Here is a 24,028-nt window from a genome sequence, read left to right on the forward strand (position 1 = left end):
GCCATGTTGACACAGGATTCTACCTTTCTATACTTTTCATCGTCCGTTTTTTTCTTCTGTGAAGTGGCTTTGATTATAATTGCTCTTCGCGGAGGACTCGGTTGAATTTGGACCGACCATCGGATTCTGTTTGATATATACTCTCTGGGACCAATAGATGGTCTTCCATATGGCTGAAAATGGCGTGCATTTTAATTTCTTTCCCGGCGTTTCAATGTTCTACACTTTTGGAGATCTTGCATATGATCTTGTGTGTTCGCCTTTTATGTTATTTGATCTTTCTTCACTTTCGTCTTTGAGCCCCTGATAGTTTGTTGCTTTTTGTCGTTTCCCAAGATTTTTCCAGACTTTTTAAAATGGATTCCCAAAAATGACAATATTGACGCTTGTAAATGGCAGGAAGGGCCTATATTTCCCAGAGCTTTCCGATGATTTTCAAACTTTTGCTAGTTGCTACGGTGTTTGTGTGCTTGTGGCACTACCTTCGACTAGGGGTTCCAAGGTGTGCAGACAAATAGGAGTTTAAAAACCAGTGATACATTCAGAGAAGGAATATGATCACATGTTTCCAGACCATAATATTATTGTTGGACGGAGGAAATGCTACATGTTTGTGGGGACCGTATTATTTTCTTGGATACTATGTTTGGCGAGGAGCCCCTATTTCTTCGGCGAAAATGTTCATGTTCCGGCCAAAAAATAACATTGTGCTCTTAGAGATCATAATTTACCTTCCCCAGATAGTAGGTATGGATAATCTTGCAAATCTTCCAGACAAAACAATTAAAGAAAAAAGTTCGAAAATATGACTACGGCCAAACGCCATATTCAAGTTCACTGGGTCTGTTCCACTATTTTGACCTGGCCAGATTTGGGTCAATTGTGGGCACCAACCGGTCCCTGTGACATCGTCTGACATGAAACGACAAAAAAGCTTTCTAAGATTTTGATTAAAAGCTTTAAACACTGCCGTGAAATGGTCTCACGTTTCAAATTTTGTCTGGATTGAACAAATGAGTTCCAGCTCTATTTCATCATTGGGGTCTATTGAAATTTCTACTGCCTCAGTTTACGCTGACTCAGAGATCTGCCGAAATAAGGCCAACGACTTTTCTCACATAATGTTGATAGCTATTCGCTTACGGAACACCCAGATAATAAAATAGTACAGAAATACATATACGGAACCTGCAAATCATTTCTATTTACTCAAAGACCACCTTAACTAGATCCTCCATTAAAATGTTATAGTCGCTGTGATAATAAAAATTTCTTCATCTATATATATAAAATTCAAATTATGTTTGTTTATTTGTTTGTTTGTTTGTTTGTTTATGTGTATGTTCCGGGTTGGCGCGAAAACGACTGAACCGATTTACTTGAAACTTTCAGAGATCGTGGGGGGCACTCATGTGCTGAAAATAGGGTACCTCATTTTTTGACATATGGTCGCGGAGAGGAACCTCCCCTTTGTCCGACTTTTTGAAAATTAGACCAAAGTTGACCGATTTGCTTGAAATTTTCATTGAAGATTGGTTTTGGGATCTAGACAAAGATCCGCTACTTTTTATTTCGATATTTGGTGGCGGAGGGGGGCCTCCCCTTTGTTCGACTTTTTTAAAGTACTGTGAAAAAACTAAAATTCTCTAAATTATCTGAGATTTACAGAAAACATGTGGTGAGGTTATGGAATTAATATGGGGTACCTGATGATTTCATATGTGGATGGGGAGGGGGACCTCCCCCTTGCCCTACTTTTTGAAACTTGGAACAAACTTATGCGATTTGCTTGAAATTTTCATTGAATGTTGGGGTTGGCATCTAGACAAAAATCCGCTAAATTATTTTTCGGTATTTGGTCGGGGAGGGGGACCTCCCCTTTGCCGATTTCTTTTTTTTTTGAAAGTACAAACAAAACTAGACTCCCCCGACTGAAATTTTACGGAAAAAACGGGTTATGAAATTTATACCAGGTTCCTGATTTTTTAATAAAAATAAAAGGGCATAGGGAGACATCCGCTTCTCTTAAGTACATACAGAGAAACAATTAAACTTTACCGAGTTACTTGAGGACTGGGGAGAGGTTACGATATTAATAGTTGATACCTGATTTTGTGATATTTGGACGGAAGAGAGGCCGCCCCTTTAGGCTTATAATTTGTTTGACATTTTTTGGGACGTTTACAAAAGATACGCTACATCACTTTTCGATATTTGGTCGGGGAGGAGGTCCTCCTCTAAAACTGCAAAAAAAATTAAGTTTTCTTGAAATTTACAAAAGCAGTGGGGGAACGTTATGAACGAAGAGGCAACCTTCCTTGCCCCACACTTGAAGGAAAGTTTTAAGAATTTTCTGGGAAGGTTAGGGGTGCTATTCACTACGGTGTTTGTCGATATTGTATCGGGGAAAGTGACGTCCCTTTAAAACAATAGAGCAAAATTTAAACATCGCTGATCTACTTGAAATTTACAGGGAACGTGGGAGGAGGTGATTAAATTTATACATTATTTTTAAATTGGTACATGATTTTTCGATATCTGGTTGGGGAAGGGAAAATTGAAATAAACTTTGTCGATTTACTTCGATAGAATTTATAGGGACCATTGAGTAGTTGCGAAATTAATATAGGGTACGTGATAGTCTGATATCAGGTGGGAGTGGTGCGAAGGTGGGGAGAGGGTGCCCTTTTGTCCGTTTTATTTTTCTTAAATTGAAAGTAGAGGGTTGTCCGTAAATGGGAACTCGGTACATAATTTTATGATTTTTGCACGGGCTTCTGCCAGACTTCTTTTTAGTAAAGAACTTAAATTTACATGAAATTGGCAGCCAACATAGAGGGTGTATCATTTTCCAACATTTTAGCAAATGTTAATGTGGTAAAATTTTTTACTACGTTAGCTTTTTCCGATTTATTGGATAATATAGTGCTTAATTTTCAGATTTGTTGAGGAAAAGGATACCTTTCCTTGACAAACCACACTTAAAATTCACAAGAAATATAGAAGATTGTCCAACTACTTGAATACAGAACATTATTAAAAAAATTTGGAGGAAAGGGTACACCCTCTCTCGCCGTATTTGTACCTATAAACGAAAAATCAAGTAGTCCGATTTGTTTAAAAGAATTCAAATCTTTTCGAATTTGTTTTCAGCACGAAGGATATAGTTGACTAAGTTAACGCATAATGTTCCTCCAAATACGCTTCGGAAGGCGCAGCGAAGCGGGCCGGGTTACGCTAGTATTTTATAAAAGCTTAGTGCATTATAATCCAACCTGTCTCTGTTTATGACCCCCTATAATTTATATGAAAAATAGGTGGATTATGATTTGGGAACTTCTGGGATTTTCTATAAGCCTCCTACACCCCCACATACGCTAATCATTTTTCCTTCAAAATTAAAGCATAGCAAAAACGTTGCTGTAAAATAAAAAAATAAAAATGAGAAGCCAAAAGCCGAAAAGTTCATTTAATATTTCGATAAGACATTCTGTTTTGGCCTTTTTTCACGCCATGGATGCTTGGTGAGCTATGTAGACAATTTGCACTCCTCTTCCCCTACCCTCCGACATAGAGTCCACCATGATGATGGGTCCATTCGCAAATAATGATTTGTTTGCCATACGATTTCTTGTTGAGAAATCATTGTATCAGCGATGCCAGTGTCTGGCGTGAAACGTTGATGCTCTTTGTGCCATGCCAATGGGTATCGGGCCAGCCATCATAGCAATTTGAAGCCTTATGGCATATTTGGTGAAATCAATTTTATTTAACAAAATTAAAAATTAAGAAAAACACACACAATTCGTAAGAGTGGTAATGCCGAATTATGTATACTCTATATATTTCTGGTTTTCCAAATTCCTTCGGTTTAGCTTTAAACTGCTGAAGTAGTTTTATAGTGAACATGAATTTAATCGTGGGCTCAAATTTGATCGCAAACGTGATTTTTATACCATCCACCATAGGATGGGGGTATTTATATTAACTTTGTCATTCCGTTTGTTACACAACGGAATATTGCTCTCAGACCCGATAAAGTATATATATTCTGGGTCGTGCTGAAATTCTGAGTCGATCTAAGCATGTCCGTCCCTCCGTCAGTCTGTTAAAATCACGCTAACTTCTGAACGAAACAAGCCATCAACTTGAAACTTGGCACAAGTAGTTGTTATTGATGTAGGTCGGATGGGATTGCAAATGGGCCATATTGGTTTATTTCTACGTATAGCCTCCATACAAACGGACCTCCAGATTTGGCTTGCAGGGCCTCTAAGAGAAGCATATTTCATCCGATCTGGCTGAAATTTGGTACATAGTATTGGTATACGGTCTCTAACAACCATGCAAAATTGGTCCACATAGGTCCATAATTATATACAGCCCCATATAAACCGATCTCCAGATTTGTCTTGCGGAGCCTCAAAGAGAAGCAAATTTCATCCGATCCGACTGAAATTTGGTACATGATGTTGGTATATGGTCTCTAACAACCATACCAGAATTGGTCCATATCGGTCCGTAATTATATATAGCCCCCATATAAACCGATCCCTAGATTTGGCTTGCGGAGCCTCTAAGAGAAGCAGATTTCATCCGATTCGGTTGAAATTTGGTACGTGGTGTTAGTATATGGTCTCTAATGACCATGCAAAAATTCGTCCACATCGTTCCATAGTTATATATAGCCCCCATATAAACCGATCACCAGATTTGACCTCCGGAGCCTCTTGGAAGACAAAAAATCATCTGATTCAGTTGAAATTGGGTACGTGGTGTTAATATATAGCCTCAAACATCCATGCAAAAATTGGTCGAAATTGGTCAATAATTATATATAGGCCCCATATAAACCGATCCCCAGATTTGACCTCCGGAGCCCCTTGGAAGAGCAAAATTCATCTGATTCAGTTGAAATTTGTTACGTGATGTTAGTATATGGTATCCAACAAACATGCAGGAATTGGTTCATATCAGTACATAATTATATATAGCCCCCATATAAACCGATCCCCAGACTTGACCTCTGTTGCCTTTTGGAGAAGAAAAATTCATCCGATCTGGTTGAAATTTGGTACGTGGTGGTAGTATATGATATTTAACAACCATGCCAAAAGTGGTCCGTATCAGTCCATAATCATATATAGCCCCCATATAAACCGATCCCGAGATTTGGTTTTGGAGCCTCTTGGAGGAGCAAATTTCATCCGAGTCAGTTGAAATTTGGTACATTGTGCTAGTATATGGTCGTTAACAACCATGCCTAAGTAGGTCTTTATCGGTCTATAGTTATATATAACCCTCAGATAAATCGATCCCCAATCACACAAAAATTGGTCCATATCAAGTTCTTAATTAATTTCAATTCTGGCTCTCTACGTACCGTGCAAAAGTCAATGTCGATTCGTAATTATTTGTAGACTTACCTATACATAACTTTTTTGTCTAATATATACCACGTATGGACTAACTCACAATTTAGAAAACAATGTTAAGAAGTTTTAAGATACCACAACCCAAATAATTCGATTGTGGATGACAGTCTTTCGTAGAAGTTTCTACGCAATCCATGGTGGAGGGTACATAAGATTCGGCCTGGCCGAACTTACGGCCTTATATACTTGTTTTAAGTTTGATTATTCGAAATTGAGTCGATTCTACTAAGTTTTAGTCGATTTTGAAGATTACAAAAAGTAGTCATGGGTTCAAAAAGTAGTCATGGGTTCAATCCCATCAATTAGCCAAATATTAAAAAAATTTTGCAGATGTGATTTATTTCCTCTGAGAGAAGCGCTTGTGACAATCTTTTTGGACAATCTATGTTTACTTAGATCCAAAGTTTTTGACATTCCCTTTAGGATTTTGGTGTGGATTCCGAGTCAAAATGTGGCTTCTTTAAAATAAAGACATTTTTTAGCGACCTATCTAAGATCAATAAAATTACAAGTAGAATACAGACCTCATTTATCGAATTTTCATTCTCTTTTCACGCACAAACAAATGCCAGTTTAAAAATCTAAATTATAACGGATCTTTCAAAGTAGAAAATGTTTCCTTAATTCAAAAAAAAAAAAATTGAACCAAAGATGTCTTAAATTTAAAGATTCTGTATTTCAGTGAACTTAAGAACGGTTTCCTTCTATTAAAAATGTGTTTCTTAACTTTAAGGAAGTTTTGCCCTAGTGCAATAACATACGACTCTGTAGTAGGGGTAAATTTAATAAAAAAAAATTCAAGCAAATATTATATACTCTCTTTTAATTAAAATTTAATTATTTTAAAGAAATTTTTCCTTAGTATTTTGTAAATTGCGCATCCTAAAATTAAGGTAGCGTAATCTTTATTATCACGTAGATATTTTTTTCAGTGTATACACCACCCTTATTATTACAATAAACTAGATATAAAAGGACCCAAAGGTGGGAAATTAATCACAATTTTTTTCAAAATATTTTTTATATATATGATGCAATTCGCGAAATTAAGTGATATATCCAATCTTCGAACTTATTTCAGGAAACATTTCCATTATTGAAGGTAGTTGACAGACGTTGCTGAATCAATTTTTTTCAGGTCCACATTCGGTTGAAGTTGTTGGTTTGTCCCAACTGATATGGGAAAAATTCAGGATTTTTAGGAAAATACAATTCGTCTGTTTCTCTATATTTTGTTAAAAATATGACAAAAAATTTTCAGTGTATTGAAATCACTTAAATTCATTTGAAATATTTTTAAAGAATAGTGAGTAAAATTCCTCACTATCCTGGTTCATTACAAAAAAGTTACCTCCTCTTTGCCTACTCAAACATACCCCCATAATATAGTGTAGGGTAAGCGAACGTCAAAATCTCCTTTACTATACTCATAACAGAGAATATGTTGTGTTTTCTTGTCGATTTCATTTTTTTACTTGAGGATTTAATTTTTTTGATAATTTTTTTTTTTCTATATGGTCTCCCCAAAATCAGTACGATGCCACTTTTGCACCAGTCATCAATGGTAGTTCCATCGAACGTATGGCAATGAAATTAACGACCGCTGGCTATAGAAAACTGAAAAACAAAATCGCAGAGAAAAGCCGAACACAATCGAGGCGGTTTTTACAGAAAAATGTTATTAAGCGTCATAGTCGTTTGGTCAGTAGAATGACTACGAGGCTGTAAAATAAACATTTAGTCTACTCTCCGCGGTATGGGTAGAGAGTAATACCAAAAAAAAAAAAAAAAACAGAAAAACAACGAAATCAAGAGCAATCGGGTAGTGTTGACAAAGTCATTCAAAAGCGTCAATACATAAAAAAAATATTGAAAAATTTTTAATGGTATCAGGAAAAAAAAATTATAGCCAGCAAGTAACGTCTATCCATAATACATATGACCGGAAAATTAGTGGAATTTTTGGGAAATATTTCAACTTCATTATATTATAGAACTTCGTGCAAAAAAAAAGGACATCAATGAAAAATAAAATCCCAAAAAAGTGAAATGTAACAAAATTCCTAAAGCCTGAGAAAGTTCTTCCATATTAGCTAGTGTATTATGGTGATATTCAATTTCATGCAATTATGAAAAAAATATTGAAATTCTTTTCGTTTCACATATAAAGCATGACAACAACAACAAAAAATCCCGAAAAAAAAATAATAAAATTAATTCCGCTACAACATGTTCATAAATAAATGTTGTATTATGCAAAAGGAATTTAATTTTGGCACCGTAAAATAAATTATTGATATAAAAACAAAAAAAAATATCTACCAACATATTTGTGCTAATGAAATTCCTAAATTATTTATTTTTATATTCAAAGCCATATAACAAAAAAAAAAGTAATTTAAGGACGAAAAAATATTATAATCAATTAGAACAAGTTTATTTAAATACAAGTGCTTAGTTATCTTTTTTGCCAAGTGTATTAATCTCAGAATTTTTGTGGATTAAATGAAAAGCGCCAGGCGAACAAGGCAACAATATGGAAATTCCGAGCGTAAAAGTAATAAACGTTCCGAAAAATCACTCAAGTATGTTTATGCTATAAATCATTTTTGTAATTTATGATTTCCTCATTAGTGGCTAATAAGTGTTAAGTGAATAGGAAATTGTAAATCACAAAAGAAAAATCTTTAATATTTATTTGTGTAGTTATAGGAAAAGAATTGCTCCGTTTTGTTTTATTTCGATTATGTGATGGAAAACATATTTCATGTCATAGGATTATAATTTAGATCAATTGTTTTAAAAAATAATAAATTGTAAGCAATCACTTATTATATTTCTGAGAATGAATTCTGAATGAATGAATGAACTAAAAAACCCGATATATTGACTGTTATAAATATCTGAAAAATTTTTGCCCCCTTTCCCATGTACGGAGAAGAATACACAGATGAACGTTTTAATCGTATATACTCAAATGTCAGCTAAGAACTTTTAAATAAATTCAATCAAAAATTAAACCGTATTGAAAAAATCTTAACGGCCATTTTCATGTAGCTCCGTTTGGCTTTAACTTCAAGTTAACGCAACGTAAATTGCAAATATCTTCTCTCCGGTTAACTGAAAAAATTTTGGCAATTAAGTTCCTAACTGGCATATGGAATAGATAGATAAGATGACAGCTATGTCCATAATACGATTTAAAAGTTCGTTAGTTAACGGAACACTAAAGGAGCTTCATGGAAATGGGGGTAAATGTACTTTTCTGTTAACTGGCAGTTAAAGCCTAAAGCCTAATTTTCTCAACATTTTATTCCTAGAGAGACTTTTCTCAAAATTTAATTTCTATAGAAAATTTTTTCAAACTTTTATTTCTATAGAACATTTTCTCAAAATTTTATTTCTGTAGAAAATTTTGTCAAAATTTTATTTCTGTAGAAAATTTTGTAAAAATTTTATTTCTAGAGAGAATTTGTCAAAATTGTATTTCTCTAGAAGATTTTGTCAAAATTTTATTGCTATAGAAATTTTTGTCAAAATTTTATTTCTGTAAAAAATTTTGTCAAAATTTTATTTCTAAAAACAATTTTGTCAAAATTGTATTTCTCTAGAAGATTTTGTCAATATTTTATTGCTATAGAAAATTTTGTCAAAATTTAGGAAAAATTTTATTTCTATAGAAAATGTTGTCCAAATTTTATTTCTATAGAACATTTTCTCAAAATTTTATTTCTATAGAAAATTTTGTCAAAATTTTATTTCTATAGAGAATGTTGTTAAAATTTTATTTTTATAGAAAAATTTGTCAATATTTTATTTCTATAGAAAATTTTCTCAAAATTTTATTACTATAGAGAATTTTCTCAAAATTTAATTTCTATAGAAAATTTTCGTTTTGTTTGTTATTGTTGGCTTCTCTTCAATCGTTATTGTTGTTTTTGATCTCAGCTTAAAGCCATGCATTGACTAAACTACAAGTGTAGCTTAACCAACAGAGGAAAAGTATGCTTGTCAAATTTATTTGGGCAAAGCCCTATAGACTGCAAGATGGTTGGATGTACAGCTGTTTCGGAATTACCACATTCCTCATCTGCATCCTCTACTTGCAGCAAAACTATCAACCAATTATCAGAATAAATTCGGGTAATTCACTCAACCCAAAGTGAACTACACTTGAACCTCCCGAAAAAGGGTTTGATAGTCGGCTACTGCCTAAACAAATTTGCCAGCATGTCTCTTTTCCTTTGCCAAACTCAAATCATCGATTTGAATGTATTTGGCTGGGTTTGTTTTTGAGCGTCCTTCCTCTATCTTCATTCGTTTTGTTTGTTATTGTTGGCTTCTCTTCAATCGTTATTGTTGTTTTTGATCTCAGCTTAAAGCCATGCATTGAGTAAAATACAAGTGTAGCTTAACCAACAGAGGAAAAGTATGCTTGTCAAATTTATTTGGGCAAAGCCCTATAGACTGCAAGATGGTTGGATGTACAGCTGTATCGGAATTACCACATTCCTCATCAGCATCCTCTACTTGCAGCAAAACTATCAACCAATTATCAGAATAAATTAGGGTAATTCACTCAACCCAAAGTGAACTACACTTGAACCTCCCGAAAATTTTTCAAAATTTTATTTCTATAGGACATTTTCTCAAAATTTTATTTCTATAGGACATTTTCTCAAAATTTTATTTCTGTAGAAAATTTTGTCAAAATTTTATTTCTGTAAAAACTTTTGTCAAAATTTTATTTCTAGAGAGAATTTTTTCAAAATTGTATTTCTCTAGAAGATTTTGTTAAAATTTTATTGCTATAGAAAATTCTGTCAAAATTGTATTTCTATAGAAATTTAGGAAAAATTTTATTCGTTTTGTTTTGTTATTCTTGCACTCAAATCGATGATTTAACGGTGGCAAAGGAAAAGAGATATGTTTGTAGGAATTTATTTCGGCATAAGCCGGCTAAACCTTTTTCGGAAGCTTCAAGTGTGGTTCATTGTTGGGTTTAATTAACTGCCTGAATTTATTCTGATAATTGGTTGATAGTTTTGCTGCAAGTAGAGGATGCTGATGAGGAATGTGGTAATTCCGAAGCGTGCGTTCATCCAACCATCTTGCAGTATTTAAGGCTTTGCCCAAATAAATTTGACAAACATTATTTTCCTCTATTGGGTAAGCTACACTTGTAGTTTAGTCAATGCATGGTTTTAAGCTGAAATCAAAAACAACAACAAATTTTTTTTTCTGTAGAAAATTTTGTCAAAATTTTATTTCTATAGAAAACTTTGTCAAAATTTTATTTCTATAGAAAATTTTGTAAAAATTTTATTTCTATAAAAAATTTTGTCAAAATTTTATTTATTAGAAAATTTTGTCAAAATTTTATTTCTTTAGAAAATTTTGTCAAAATTTTATTTCTATAGAAGATTTTGACAAAAATTTATTTCTATAGCAATTTTTTTTCAAATTTTTTGTCTACAGATTTGACAAAATTTTATTTCTATAGAAAATTTTATTTCTATAGGAAATTTTATTTCCATAGAAAATTTTGTCCAAATTTTATTTCTATACAACATTTTTCCAACATTTTATTTCTATAGAAAATTTTCTCAAAATTTGATTCCTATAGAGAATTTTCTCAAAATTTTAATTCTATAGCAATTTTTTTCAAAATTGTATTTCTATAGAACATGTTCTCAAAATTTTATTTCTGTAGAAAATTTTGTCAAAATTTTATTTCTGTAGAAAGTTTTGTCAAAATTTTATTTATAGAGAGAATTTTGTCCAAATTTTATTTCTATAGAAAATTTGGTCAAATTTTAATTTTTTAGAAAATTTTCTCAATATTATATTTCTATAGAAAATTTTGTCAAAATTTTATTTCTCTAGAAGATTTTGTCAAAGTTTTATTGCTATAGAAAATTTTGTCAAAATTTTATTTCTATAGAAAATTTTGTAAAAATGTTAGTTTGAATAGAAAATTTTGTCAAAATTTTATTTCTATAGAAAATTTTGTATTTTTTCTACATATAAAAAATTTTTTATTTTTTTTCTATAGAAAATTTTGTAATTGTTATACCCTTCACCACTACTGTGGTACAGGGTATAATAAGTTTGTGCATTTGTATGTAACGCCAAGAAATATAGGTCATAGACCCATCTTTTAGTATACCGATCGGCTTAGAATTAAATTCTGAGTCGATTTAGCGATGTCCGTCTGTCTGTCTGTCTGTCTGTCCGTCTGTCTGTATATGTAATTTTGTGCACAAAGTACAGCTCGCAATTTAAGTCCGATCGTCCTCAAATTTGGCATAAGGCCGTTTCTTTAGACAGAGACAATCGCTATTGGTTTTGGAAAAAATCGGTTCAGATTTAGATATAGCTGCCATATATATTTATCACCGATTTGGTCATAGTTATCGTGTTTATCAACCGATTTTCGTGAAATACCGTACATCTAAATATTTTATGAATCTCGAAAATCTTGCAAAATATTAGCCAAATCGGTTCAGATTTAGATATAGCTCCCATATATATCTTTCGTCCGATTTAGACTCATATGACCACAGAGGCCAAAGTTTACCTACGATCTTCGTGAAATTTTGCACAGAGGGTAGAATTGACATTCTACCAAGGCTTACTAAATTTGATTGACATCGGTTCAAATTTAGATATAGCTCCCATATATATCTTTCGTCCGATTTGAACTTATATGGCCACAAAAGCCAGAGTTTTGCCGTGATTTGCTTCAAATTTTGCGCAAGGGGTACGTTTAGTAGTGTCGTGAAGTGTGTCAAATTTTGTTAAAATCGGTTCAGATTTAGATATAGCTCACATATATATCTTTCGCCCGATTTGGACTTATATGGTCTAAAAAGCCAGAGTTTTGCCCTGACTTACTTCAAATTTTACACAAGCGGTACTTTTAACGATACTATTGTATGTGCTAAATATGGTCAAAATCGATTCAGATTTAGATATAGCTCCCTAATATATCTTTTGTCCGATTTGAACTTATATGGCCTCAAAATCCAGGGTTTTGCCGTAATTTGCTTCAAATTTCGCACAAGGGGTACGCTTAGTAGTATTGGTAATTGTGCCAAATTTGGTTAAAATCGGTTCAGATTTAGATATTGCTACCATATATATCTTCCGTCCGATTTGCACTCATATGACCAGGGGGCCAAAGTTATACTCCCATTTACGTGAAATTTCGCTTAGATAGCAGAATTATCATTCTAACTAATGTTACGTGTCAAAATCGGTTCAGATTATATATAGCTCCCATATATATAGCATTCCACTGTTATACATTTTAGACCCATCTTCAATGGAAGTTTCCTCCAATTAACTGGATAGCGTTAGCCGATTTAAATTTTAATTCTAGAGATTTTGTAGAAGTAAAAAAAATTTCTCCTTTATATAGCTTCCAGCAAATGTGAAGTAGTTGAGATGGTAACACAAATGTTGGCCTACATAGGGGTGAAGGGTATAATATAGTCGGCCCCGCCCGACTTTAGACTTTACTTACTTGTTTTCTATAGAAAATTTTGTCCAAATTTTAATTCTATAGAAAATTTTGTCAAAATATTAATTCTATAGAAATTTAGGAAAAATTTTATTACTATAGAAAATTTTGTCAACATTTGTTTTCTATAGAAAATTTTATCAAAATTGTGCTTTTATTGAAAATATTGTCAAAATGTTATTTCTATAGAAAATTTTGTCAAAATTGTATTTCTGTAGAAATTTTCTACAAATTTTATTTCTATAGAAAATTTTATCAATTATTTTTTTTTATAGAAAATTTTGTCAAAATTTTAGTTCTATAGAAAATTTTGTCAAAATTTATATTCTATAGAAAATTTTGTCAAAGTTTTATTTTTATAGAAAATTTAGTCAAAAATTTATTTCTATTGAAAATTTTGTCAAAATTGTATTTCTATAGAAATTTAGGAAAAATTTTATTTCTATAGAAAATTTTGTCCAAATTTTATTGCTATAGAAAATTTTGTTGAAATTTTATTGCTATAGAAAATTTTGTTCAAGTTTTATTTCTATACAAAATTTTGTCAACATTTTGTTTCTATAGAAAATTTTGTCAAAATTGTGCTTTTATTGAAAATATTGTCAAAATGTTATTTCTATAGAAAGTTTTGTTAAAATTGTATTTCTGTAGAAATTTTCTACAAATTTTATTTTTATAGAAAAATTTTGTCAATTATTTTTTTTTATAGAATTTTGTCAAAATTTTTATTCTATAGAAAATTTTGTCAAAATTTTATTTTTATAGAAAATTTTGTCAAAATTTTTTTTTCTATAGAAAATTTTGTTAAAATTTTATTTCGTTAGAAAATTTTCTCAAAAATTTTTCCATCGAAAATTTTCTCAAAATTTTATTTCTGTATTGTTTTTTCAAAATTTTATTTCTATAGAATATTTTGTCAAAATTTTATTTCTATAATATTTTTTTTTCTTAGTCTCCTTTCGCTGTCTTTCATTTTACGCTCAAAATTCATCGAATTTATTTATGTTTCACATTAACGATAAAATTATCATTAACACTAAACAATGCTTAATTTTTGGGAAACATGTATATAAGTTGTTAATTTAAACATTAAAGTTTAACACGTTCGAACAGATGTGCTTTGTTGGGCAAAATATCCAATGGGCCATGAACTTTCCTCTAAAGATTTTCAATTTTGCGTCATAAAGAAGTAACACAAACAAATTGCAAAGTGGAACATTGTTGCATTTCCTTTGATTCTTCAAAAAGAAAAAAATGTATTCGTACAATTCGATGATGAGGATAAAAACCATGTAGCAGCAATTGAAAATCCTTGAAATGCCTTAAGGAATTGCTGATAGTCTTCGTGTAAGCCAAAACTGTCACGAATTTTATCAATAAACATTTTATTTTTCGGAAAATAAACGTAAAATATTTGTACGTGCAGTCATTTTTGATTCTTAAAATTATAAACAAATAACAAGATTTTGCTACTAAATGTGGTTAGTTTTCCCTATCACCCAGAGTATTCAGTGTTTTTAGCAACATGGGGTTTGTGTGAATTTACGGGTTCACTTTGTATGGCAAATAATTTTTCTCCTATTTTGTGTACGAGTAATTGTCTGTTTTATGATAGTTTTTATTCTGTTGACTAATCGAGAACAATTTATCTTTAAGTATGATACTACACTCAAAAAAAAAAATAAAAACTATTATAATTGATCCTATATTACAGCTACGAGTATTTAACCTCAACTAAGAAAATAGTCTATCTGATCAGAATTTTTATACCCTGTACCACAGGAACAGGATATTATAAATTAGTGCATATGTTTGCAACACGCAGAGGGCGACGAGATAGACCCATGGTGTCATAGGCAATATTGGGAGCCACCGTGGTGCAATGGTTAGCATGTCCGCCTTGCATACACAAGGTGGTGGGTTCGATTCCTGCTTCGACCTCCTCAATAATGCTGGTGACATTTCTGAGGGTTTCAAAGCTTCTCTAAGTGGTTTCACTAGAATGTGGAACGCCGTTCGGACTCGTCTATAAAAAGGAGGTCCCTTGTCATTGAGCTTAACATGGAATCGAGCAGCACTCAGTGATAAGAGAGAAGTTCACCAATGTGGTATCATAATGGACTGAATAGTCTAAGTGAGCCTGATACATCGGGCTGCCACCTAACCTAACCTAAAATCAGAAATCAGTTCAGATTTACATATAGTTCCCATATATATCTTTCGCCTGATATACACTTATATAGTCCCAGAAGTGATTTGCTTTAAAACCTGATTTGCTTTAAATGTTGCACAAGGAGTATAATTGTCTAAGTGTCGCAATATGAACCAAATTTACTTCAAATAGGCTCAGATTTCAATATATTATGGAAAATATGTCTTTGGTCCGATTTAAACTCATATGAGCACATAGGCCAAAGCTTTCGTCCGATTTGCGTGAAATTTTGCACGGAAATTAGAGTTTATATTTTAACTATAAATGCCACCTATGATTTAATAAGTAGTGCATGGTATATGTTAATATAGTCGGCCTAGCACGACTGCTGTCTTTCCTTACACAAAAAATTTAACAGAAATTTTCTTACACAAAAAAATTAACAGAAATTTTACCAATTAAAGTCTTAATTGAGTTAAAACAAAACAAAAACAAAAAAAATATATATATTCTATTAAAAATTTATGTGATTCAAAAAATTTTTTTATTGAAAAAAAAAAATCAATCACAAAAATTATTAATATCAATTAAGTTTTTAATTGGATCAATTATTTTTTTTAATTGATACTATCATTCCACTGTGATTGACGACATTTCTATAAAAAAAAAAAATTAATTGGACCAATTACTTTCGTGATTGAAGACAAAAAAATATTTTTTTGTGTGTACTTATTACCTCTGCTGTATAATTTATCACAATTTTACTAATATTAAATTTTTAACTTACAGTTTTACTTTTAAATATTTTATAATAAATTAAATGTTATGTTTCCTTTTATGTTTTTTTTTTTTTTTGTTTGGTTGATACAAGCAGATGTTCAAAGATACATATATGTACAATTTCTTAAATATATATCAAAATGTTTCTTATCCAAAACAAAGTCAATTGCAGTTGACAGAAAAGTAATAAATTATCCCATCAACCTTTATTAGCATTTGAAACAAATTAAATCTGGACAAATGCCCAGATGTCATGATTTAAAATAAATAAATTAGGGATGTCTGAAATAATTTTTAATACAAATGTTTTTTTTTTGTTCTTTTCTTTTAAAACAAAACAATGGTATGTGCTTAAGTAGATCAATAGTGTCTGTATAACAACCCACTATGCCTGCCCAAATAAACAAGTTATTTTAGAGAAACCTGTAGTTATATATTGAATTTACAAAAAGTTTATTAAACAATTATATACGGCCGTTAGTTCTAACAGGCCGAATCTTATGTACCTTCCACCATGGATTGCGTAGAAATTTCTACCAAAGGCTGTAATCCACAATCGAATTACTTGGGTTGGGATAACACTTGCCGATGGCAAGGTACCTTAAAACTTCTTAACATCGTCCTCTAAATTGTAAGTAAGTCCGTATGGAACAAAAAGGCAGATTAAATACTTATGCAATTCAGTTTTTGACAGGTATATATAAGGGATTCTATAAATACCCAGCAAAAAAATTTGGAAGGTACAACTTTAAAAGTACTTCCAAAAAAGTACTCCCAACGATGTTCTTTATTTGAACTGCACAGGAAGTCCATTTGAGAGACCATTTTTTATAACTCGCTTTTTATAACCTCCACCATAGGATGGGGGTATATTAACTTTGTCGTTCCGTTTGTAACATATCGAAATATTGCTCTAAGACCCCATAAAGTATATATATTCTGGGTCGTGGTGAAATTCTGAGTCGATCTGAGCATGTCCGTCCGTCTGCTGAAATCACGCAAACTTCCGAACGAAACAAGCTATCGACTTGAAACTTGGCACAAGTAGTTGTTATTGATGTAGGTCAGATGGTATTGCAAATGGGCCATATCGGTCCACTTTTACGTATAGCCCTCATATAAACGGACCCCCAAATTTCGCTTGCGATTGCTCTAAGAGAAGCAAATTTCATCCGATCCGCCTGAAATTTGGTACATGGTGTTAGTATATGGACTCTAACATCCATGCAAAAATTGGACTCTAACAACCATAATTATATATAGCCCCCATACGAACCGATCCCCCGATTTGGTTTGCGGAGCCTCTAAGAGAAGCAAATTTCATCCGCTCCGGCTGAAATTTGGTACATGGTGTTGGTATATGTTCTCTAATGATCATGCAAAAATTGCTCCACATCGGTCCATAATTACATATAGCCCCCATATAAACCGATCCCCCGATTTGGCTTGCGGAGCCTCTAAGAAAAGCAAATTTCATCTGATCCGGCTGAAATTTGGTACATGGTGTTGGTATATGTTCTCTAATGATCATGCAGAAATTGCTCCACATCGGTCCATAATTACATATAGCCCCCATATAAACCGATCACCAGATTTGACCTCCGGAGCCTCTTGGAAGACCAAAATTCATCTGATTCAGTTGAAATTTGGTACGTGGTGTTAATGTATGGCCTCAAACACCCATGCAAAAATTGGTCGAAATCGGTCAGTAATTATATATAGGTCCCATATAAATCGATCCCCAGGTTTGACCTCCGGAGCCCCTTGGAAGAGCAAAATTCATCCGATTCGATTGAAATTTGGTATGTGATGCTAGTACGAGTATATGGTATCCACCAACCATGCAGGAATTGGTTCATATCAGACCATAATTATATATAGCCCCCATATAAGCCGATCCCCAGATGCATTTTTGGAGAAGCAAAATGCATCCGATCTGGTTGAAATTTGGTACGTGGTGGTAGTATATGATATTTAACAACCATGCCAAAAGTGGTACATATCAGTCCATAATCATACATAGCCCCCATATAAACCGATCCCGAGATTTGGTTTTGGAGCCTCTTGGAGGAGCAAATTTCATCCGAGTCAGTTGAAATTTGGTACATTGTGCTAGTATATGGCCGTTAACAACCATGACTAACTAGGTCCATATCAGTCTATAGTTATATATAGCCCTCAGATAAATCACAAAAAATTGGTCCATATCAAGTTCATAATTGTATATAGCCCACATATAAGCGACCCACATATTTCAATTCTGGCTCTCTACGTACCGTGCAAAAGTCCATGTCGATTCGTAATTATTTGTTGACTTACCTATACATAACTTTTTGTCTAATATATACCACGTATGGACTAACTCACAATTTAGAAAACGATGTTAAGAAGTTTTAAGATACCACAACCCAAGTAATTCGATAGTGGATGACAGTCTTTCGTAGAAGTTGCTACGCAATCCATGGTGGAGGGTACATAAGATTCGGCCTTGCCGAACTTACGGCCGTATATACTTGTTTATTTCATGAATTTTTGGTCTTTTACGAATTTCCTAATTTTTTTCAGCCCGCTATTCATTCTGAATGCCGACCTGGATTATCTCCTCCTCCATAATGTGAGATCTACATTTATTAAAATAAGTCGGTTAGGTATAGTGGTTGCCCGATATTTAAGGCTCACAGAAATTATTAAGTCCATTGTGATACCACAGTTCCTCTCTTATCACTGATTGCTGATCAATTCTATGTTTAGCTCAATGACGAGGGCCTCCTTATTTAGCCGAGTCCGAACAGCGTTTAACATTGCAGTGAAACTACTTGAAAACTAAAATTTTTGTAGGTAGTCGTCAAAGGAGAAGTTCTTAAAGTAAAGAACAACAACATTCTCTCTTTTATTTCGCTTTTTGATGTATCTTCCGGAGATCAGTGATCTACAAACAAGAATCAATTCAAATACTGAACTTTCTTCTATACAGATTTTACAATAAGTTTTTCTGAGCGTATTGAGAATGCCTACTCAGTAGGATATTTCCCAAGTGTGGCAATGTTAATGCTACACTACAACCGGCTATATGTGTGGAAATTGTTTGATCATTTTATTGTTTCGGTATTTCTTTTAGTTTTCCTCTATTGTTATGCTAAATATTTACTTAATACAGATTTTCTATTGTTATCGTCACACCTGTGAGTATTTTTGAATGAATTTTTGTTTAATCTTTCATTATTATTATCTATAATGAAGGTTTTTGTTTATTTTGAAAATGTGAATAAGAATCATTATGACTACATCACTAAAATTTTGTTGACTTGTTCTTTCGATGGTAATAAATTGATGAAATATTCTCTTCGTCGTTTTATATATTTTTCTAATACTTAGTAGCATAGCTTTTCTAATGGCCCACGAAAAAAAAAATATATATATTTATGTTTATAGACTTATAAATATACAAAATTATTTATGATTGCTTATTATAAGCGATTGAAAATTCAATCGATGTTGCGTATACGTCCCTGTGTATTGGCCATCTACGTATGACTGTTTTTCGGGGTAGCTATGATTAAGTATACGTCCAGTTGTTCGACATTGACCTAGCAACATGTGTTCATGAGATGGTTCGCTGACTTTACACTGCCAAAAATTGAATTGTTTATGGATGTATGTAATGGTAATAAATTTAAATAATTGGTTTTTAAACATTCTCACACCCACCAACTGAGTGAAGTTCAATAGCACTCGCACTGTACATCAAAGGTGAATAATTAAACATAAATTACTCACCAAGTGTCATTTATAAAAACAAAAATATTTCAAAAATTTATCTCAAATTAAGGATATTATTTTCCGCGATTCAAATAATCATCTTGCAAAAAAAGGATACGAAAATATAAATTAATTTTTTTTTTTTTGAAAATCTCAATCTAAGTAAAACATAAATTATTTGAAGTATCAAAATAATAAAAATAGTAAAACAATAAATAAATAAATAACAAGTATATAAAGTCGTAAGTTCGGCCGGCTCGAGTTTTAAATGCCCACCACCATGACCTGAATATAACAGTTTCTCCAAAAGGCTCTCGCCGTAGCGGGTTGCATAAAAATATATAGAATTTGGATTTTAAATTTAAAATCTCTTCATATGGCGACTCCATCAGATTTTAGATTTATAAAACTAGAGTTTTGGAGGATTCTTAGACATCTCGTTAAACATGAAACAACGCCTTGGTTTGAAATCTAAACTTTACATGGAAACACATTCCTCGGTGGGCCTAAAATTGTTCTAGATGCCCATTTTCAGGAAAATTGGATAAAAATGAAGATCTACAGATATGGCTATATCATCTTAGCATTTCTCCTAGATCAAAAATATATACACTGTATATGCCGGAAAGTGATATTTCGATGTGTAATAAATGGAATGACAAACTTATTAGACCCCGATAAACATACCATGTTGCTCGGTATAAAAAACAACAACAAAAAACAAGTAAATATTGGCCAGGCCGAATCGTATGTACTCTGTACTCTTTTAATAGAAAATTTGAGTTTTGGATAATTAAATTAAAAACAAGTATATACAGAATAAGTTCGGCCGGGCCGAATCTTAAATACCCGCCACAATGAACCAAATATTAGGGTTTCCTTTGAAATTTCAGGAGGGCTTGAGTACACTTCTCGAAGATAAATTAAAAGATTTCACCTATGAGGACTATATCAGATTCTGGATTTATAAGAACCATTTTTGTTTGAGTTTTAGAGGAATCATTAACATCTCTTGTAAGTGTGCAAGAAAATTATAAAATAACGTCTTGATTTGAAATCTTAAATCTGTAGATTTTTACCCGAGAAGTAAAATCTGGAAATTTTACATTGAGTTTCAAGCAATTTTCATGATCAGTGCGCCTTCTATACCCTCAAGAAGCGAAGTCGGTCTATATAGAGGCATTACCAAATGGAACGATAAAAACTTAATCCGATACACGTTTTTGTGAGCCTAAAATACCAGAATATTTACAATTTCAGGCAAATCGGATAAAAACTACGGTTTCTAGAAACCCAAGGTGTTAAATCGGGAGATCGTTCTTATGGGGGCTATACTAAAATATAAACCGATACTCACCGTTTTCGGCACACCTCTTTATGGATCGAAAATACCTCTAGATTTCCAATTTCAGGCAAATCGGATAAAAACATCGGATTCTAGAAGCCCAAAAAGTAAAATCGAGAGATCGGTCTATATGGGGGCTATACCAAAACATGGAACGATGCGGACCATTTTCGGCACACCTTTTGATGGTCCTCAAGTACCTCCAGATTTTCAATTTCAGGCAAATTGGATAAAAACTACGGTTTCTATAAGCCCAAGATCCCAAATCGGGAGGTCGGTTTATATGGGGACCATACCAAAAACATGGACCGATGCTCACCATTTTTGGCACACCTCTTTACGGTTCTAAAGTACCTCTTGATTTCCAAATTCAGGTAAATGGGATAAAACTGCGGTTTCTATAAGCCCAAGAAGTAAAAGCGGGAGATCGGTCTATATGGGGACTATATCAAAATCTGGACCGATATAGCCCATCTTCGAACTTGACCTGCCTTGACCGATTGCTTCATTATTGAAGACTGTAGCGTGATTACAACAGACAGACAGACAGACGGACATCGTTATATCGTCTTGCTAATTGCCTTTCCACAACAACTGCATTTTTGAGCACTCAATTTAATAGGTCATCCGGTGTATAGTCCAGATTTGTAATGGCTTTTTATTGCAGTACGACTTTTTAATTGCCGTACATAAAAAATAAAAAGGGGAGGACAACGTTTTGCGACACCTGAGGAAACGGCAGAAGGGTTCAGAATGCATGTTTTGGAGATACCTTAATTAGAGTGCCAAAAGTGCTTCGATAATGGAGAATATTTTGCAAAACAATAAATCGAATTTGGATAATTAGTATTTGCTTTTATTCTCTAATACTGAAATATAAAATGTTTTATTGTTCCTCAAAAATGTTCCGATGTGAATCATCTTCGTTGCTCGTTATTGAACTATAGAAAAAATTTTAGATTTTTTTAATTTTGGATAAATTAGGCTAAAAATACGACTTAAATGTTGCTTTTCTTAACATCCTCACTTACATAGAAATAGATCCAAATTCCACCCTAGGACTACTCTCTATTCAGTTTTTGATTTGAAGTATATTGTAAAGTAAAAGTAATTTATTAAAAAACAATAATAATAATAATAATAATAATAATAATAATAATAATAATAATAATAATAATAATAATAATAATAATAATAATAATAATAATAATAATAATAATAATAATAATAATAATAATAATAATAATAATAATAATAATAATAATAATAATAATAATAATAATAATAATAATAATAATAATAATAATAATAATAATAATAATAATAATAATAATAATAATAATAATAATAATAATAATAATAATAATAATAATAATAATAATAATAATAATAATAATAATAATAATAATAATAATAATAATAATAATAATAATAATAATAATAATAATAATAATAATAATAATAATAATAATAATAATAATAATAATAATAATAATAATAATAATAATAATAATAATAATAATAATAATAATAATAATAATAATAATAATAATAATAATAATAATAATAATAATAATAATAATAATAATAATAATAATAATAATAATAATAATAATAATAATAATAATAATAATAATAATAATAATAATAATAATAATAATAATAATAATAATAATAATAATAATAATAATAATAATAATAATAATAATAATAATAATAATAATAATAATAATAATAATAATAATAATAATAATAATAATAATAATAATAATAATAATAATAATAATAATAATAATAATAATAATAATAATAATAATAATAATAATAATAATAATAATAATAATAATAATAATAATAATAATAATAATAATAATAATAATAATAATAATAATAATAATAATAATAATAATAATAATAATAATAATAATAATAATAATAATAATAATAATAATAATAATAATAATAATAATAATAATAATAATAATAATAATAATAATAATAATAATAATAATAATAATAATAATAATAATAATAATAATAATAATAATAATAATAATAATAATAATAATAATAATAATAATAATAATAATAATAATAATAATAATAATAATAATAATAATAATAATAATAATAATAATAATAATAATAATAATAATAATAATAATAATAATAATAATAATAATAATAATAATAATAATAATAATAATAATAATAATAATAATAATAATAATAATAATAATAAAATAAATAAATAAGGAGGATGCCATCGTTTCCATTCGCATTTACTGTTTAATGATGTTTGATATTGAATTCTGTTATTCATTCATTCAGCTAATGAAAAAAATTTAAAAAAAAAAATAAAACTAGTATATACGGCCGTAAGTTCGGCCAGGCCGAATCTTATGTACCCTCCACCATGGATTGCGTAGAAACTTCTACGAAAGACTGTCATCCACAATCGAATTACTTGGGTTGTGGTATCTTAAAATTTTTTAACAACGTTTACTAAATTGTGAGTTAGTCCATACGTGGTATATATTAGACAAACCAGTTATGTATAGGTAGATCTACAAATAATTACGAATCGATATGGACTTTTGCACGGTACGTAGAGACCCAGAATTAAAATATGGGGGTCGCTTATATGACGGCTATATACAATTATGAATTTTATATGGACCAATTTTTGTGTGATTGGGTATCGATTTATCTTAGCGCTATATATAACTATAGACCGATATGAACCTAGTTAGGCATGCTTGTTAACGGACATATACTAGCACAATGTACCAAATTTCAACTGACTCGGATGAAATTTGCTCCTCCAAGAAGTTCCAAAACCAAATCTCGGGATCGGTTTATATGAGGGCTATATATGATTATGGACTGATATGGACTACTTTTGGCATTGTTATTAAATATCATATACTACCGCCACGTACCAAATTTCAACCAGATGGGGTGAATTTGGCTTCTCCAAAAGGCACCGGAGGTCAAATCTGGGGATCGGTTTATATGGGGCCTGTATATTA

At 31.2% G+C, this 24,028-nt stretch overlaps 1 protein-coding gene across 3 annotated transcripts in view; it reads left to right on the forward strand.

Annotated features, from left to right (window-relative positions):
• LOC142220534 (uncharacterized) overlaps positions 1-24,028 on the forward strand; it is a 109,389-nt gene that overhangs the window by 49,473 nt on the left and 35,888 nt on the right. The window contains exon 1 of one of the 3 annotated variants that reach the window (XM_075289719.1): positions 7,861-8,020. The exons of the other annotated variants lie outside the window; for them this stretch is intronic. Within the exon in view, the coding sequence (XP_075145834.1) occupies positions 7,941-8,020 (80 nt within the window). The 5' untranslated portion in view covers positions 7,861-7,940. Of the gene's footprint in view, positions 1-7,860; positions 8,021-24,028 lie in introns of those variants that run through there. 3 annotated transcript variants of the gene reach the window in all.

This window comes from Haematobia irritans, chromosome 1 (genome assembly GCF_050003625.1).
Source record: "Haematobia irritans isolate KBUSLIRL chromosome 1, ASM5000362v1, whole genome shotgun sequence".
NCBI lineage: Eukaryota > Metazoa > Arthropoda > Insecta > Diptera > Muscidae > Haematobia > Haematobia irritans.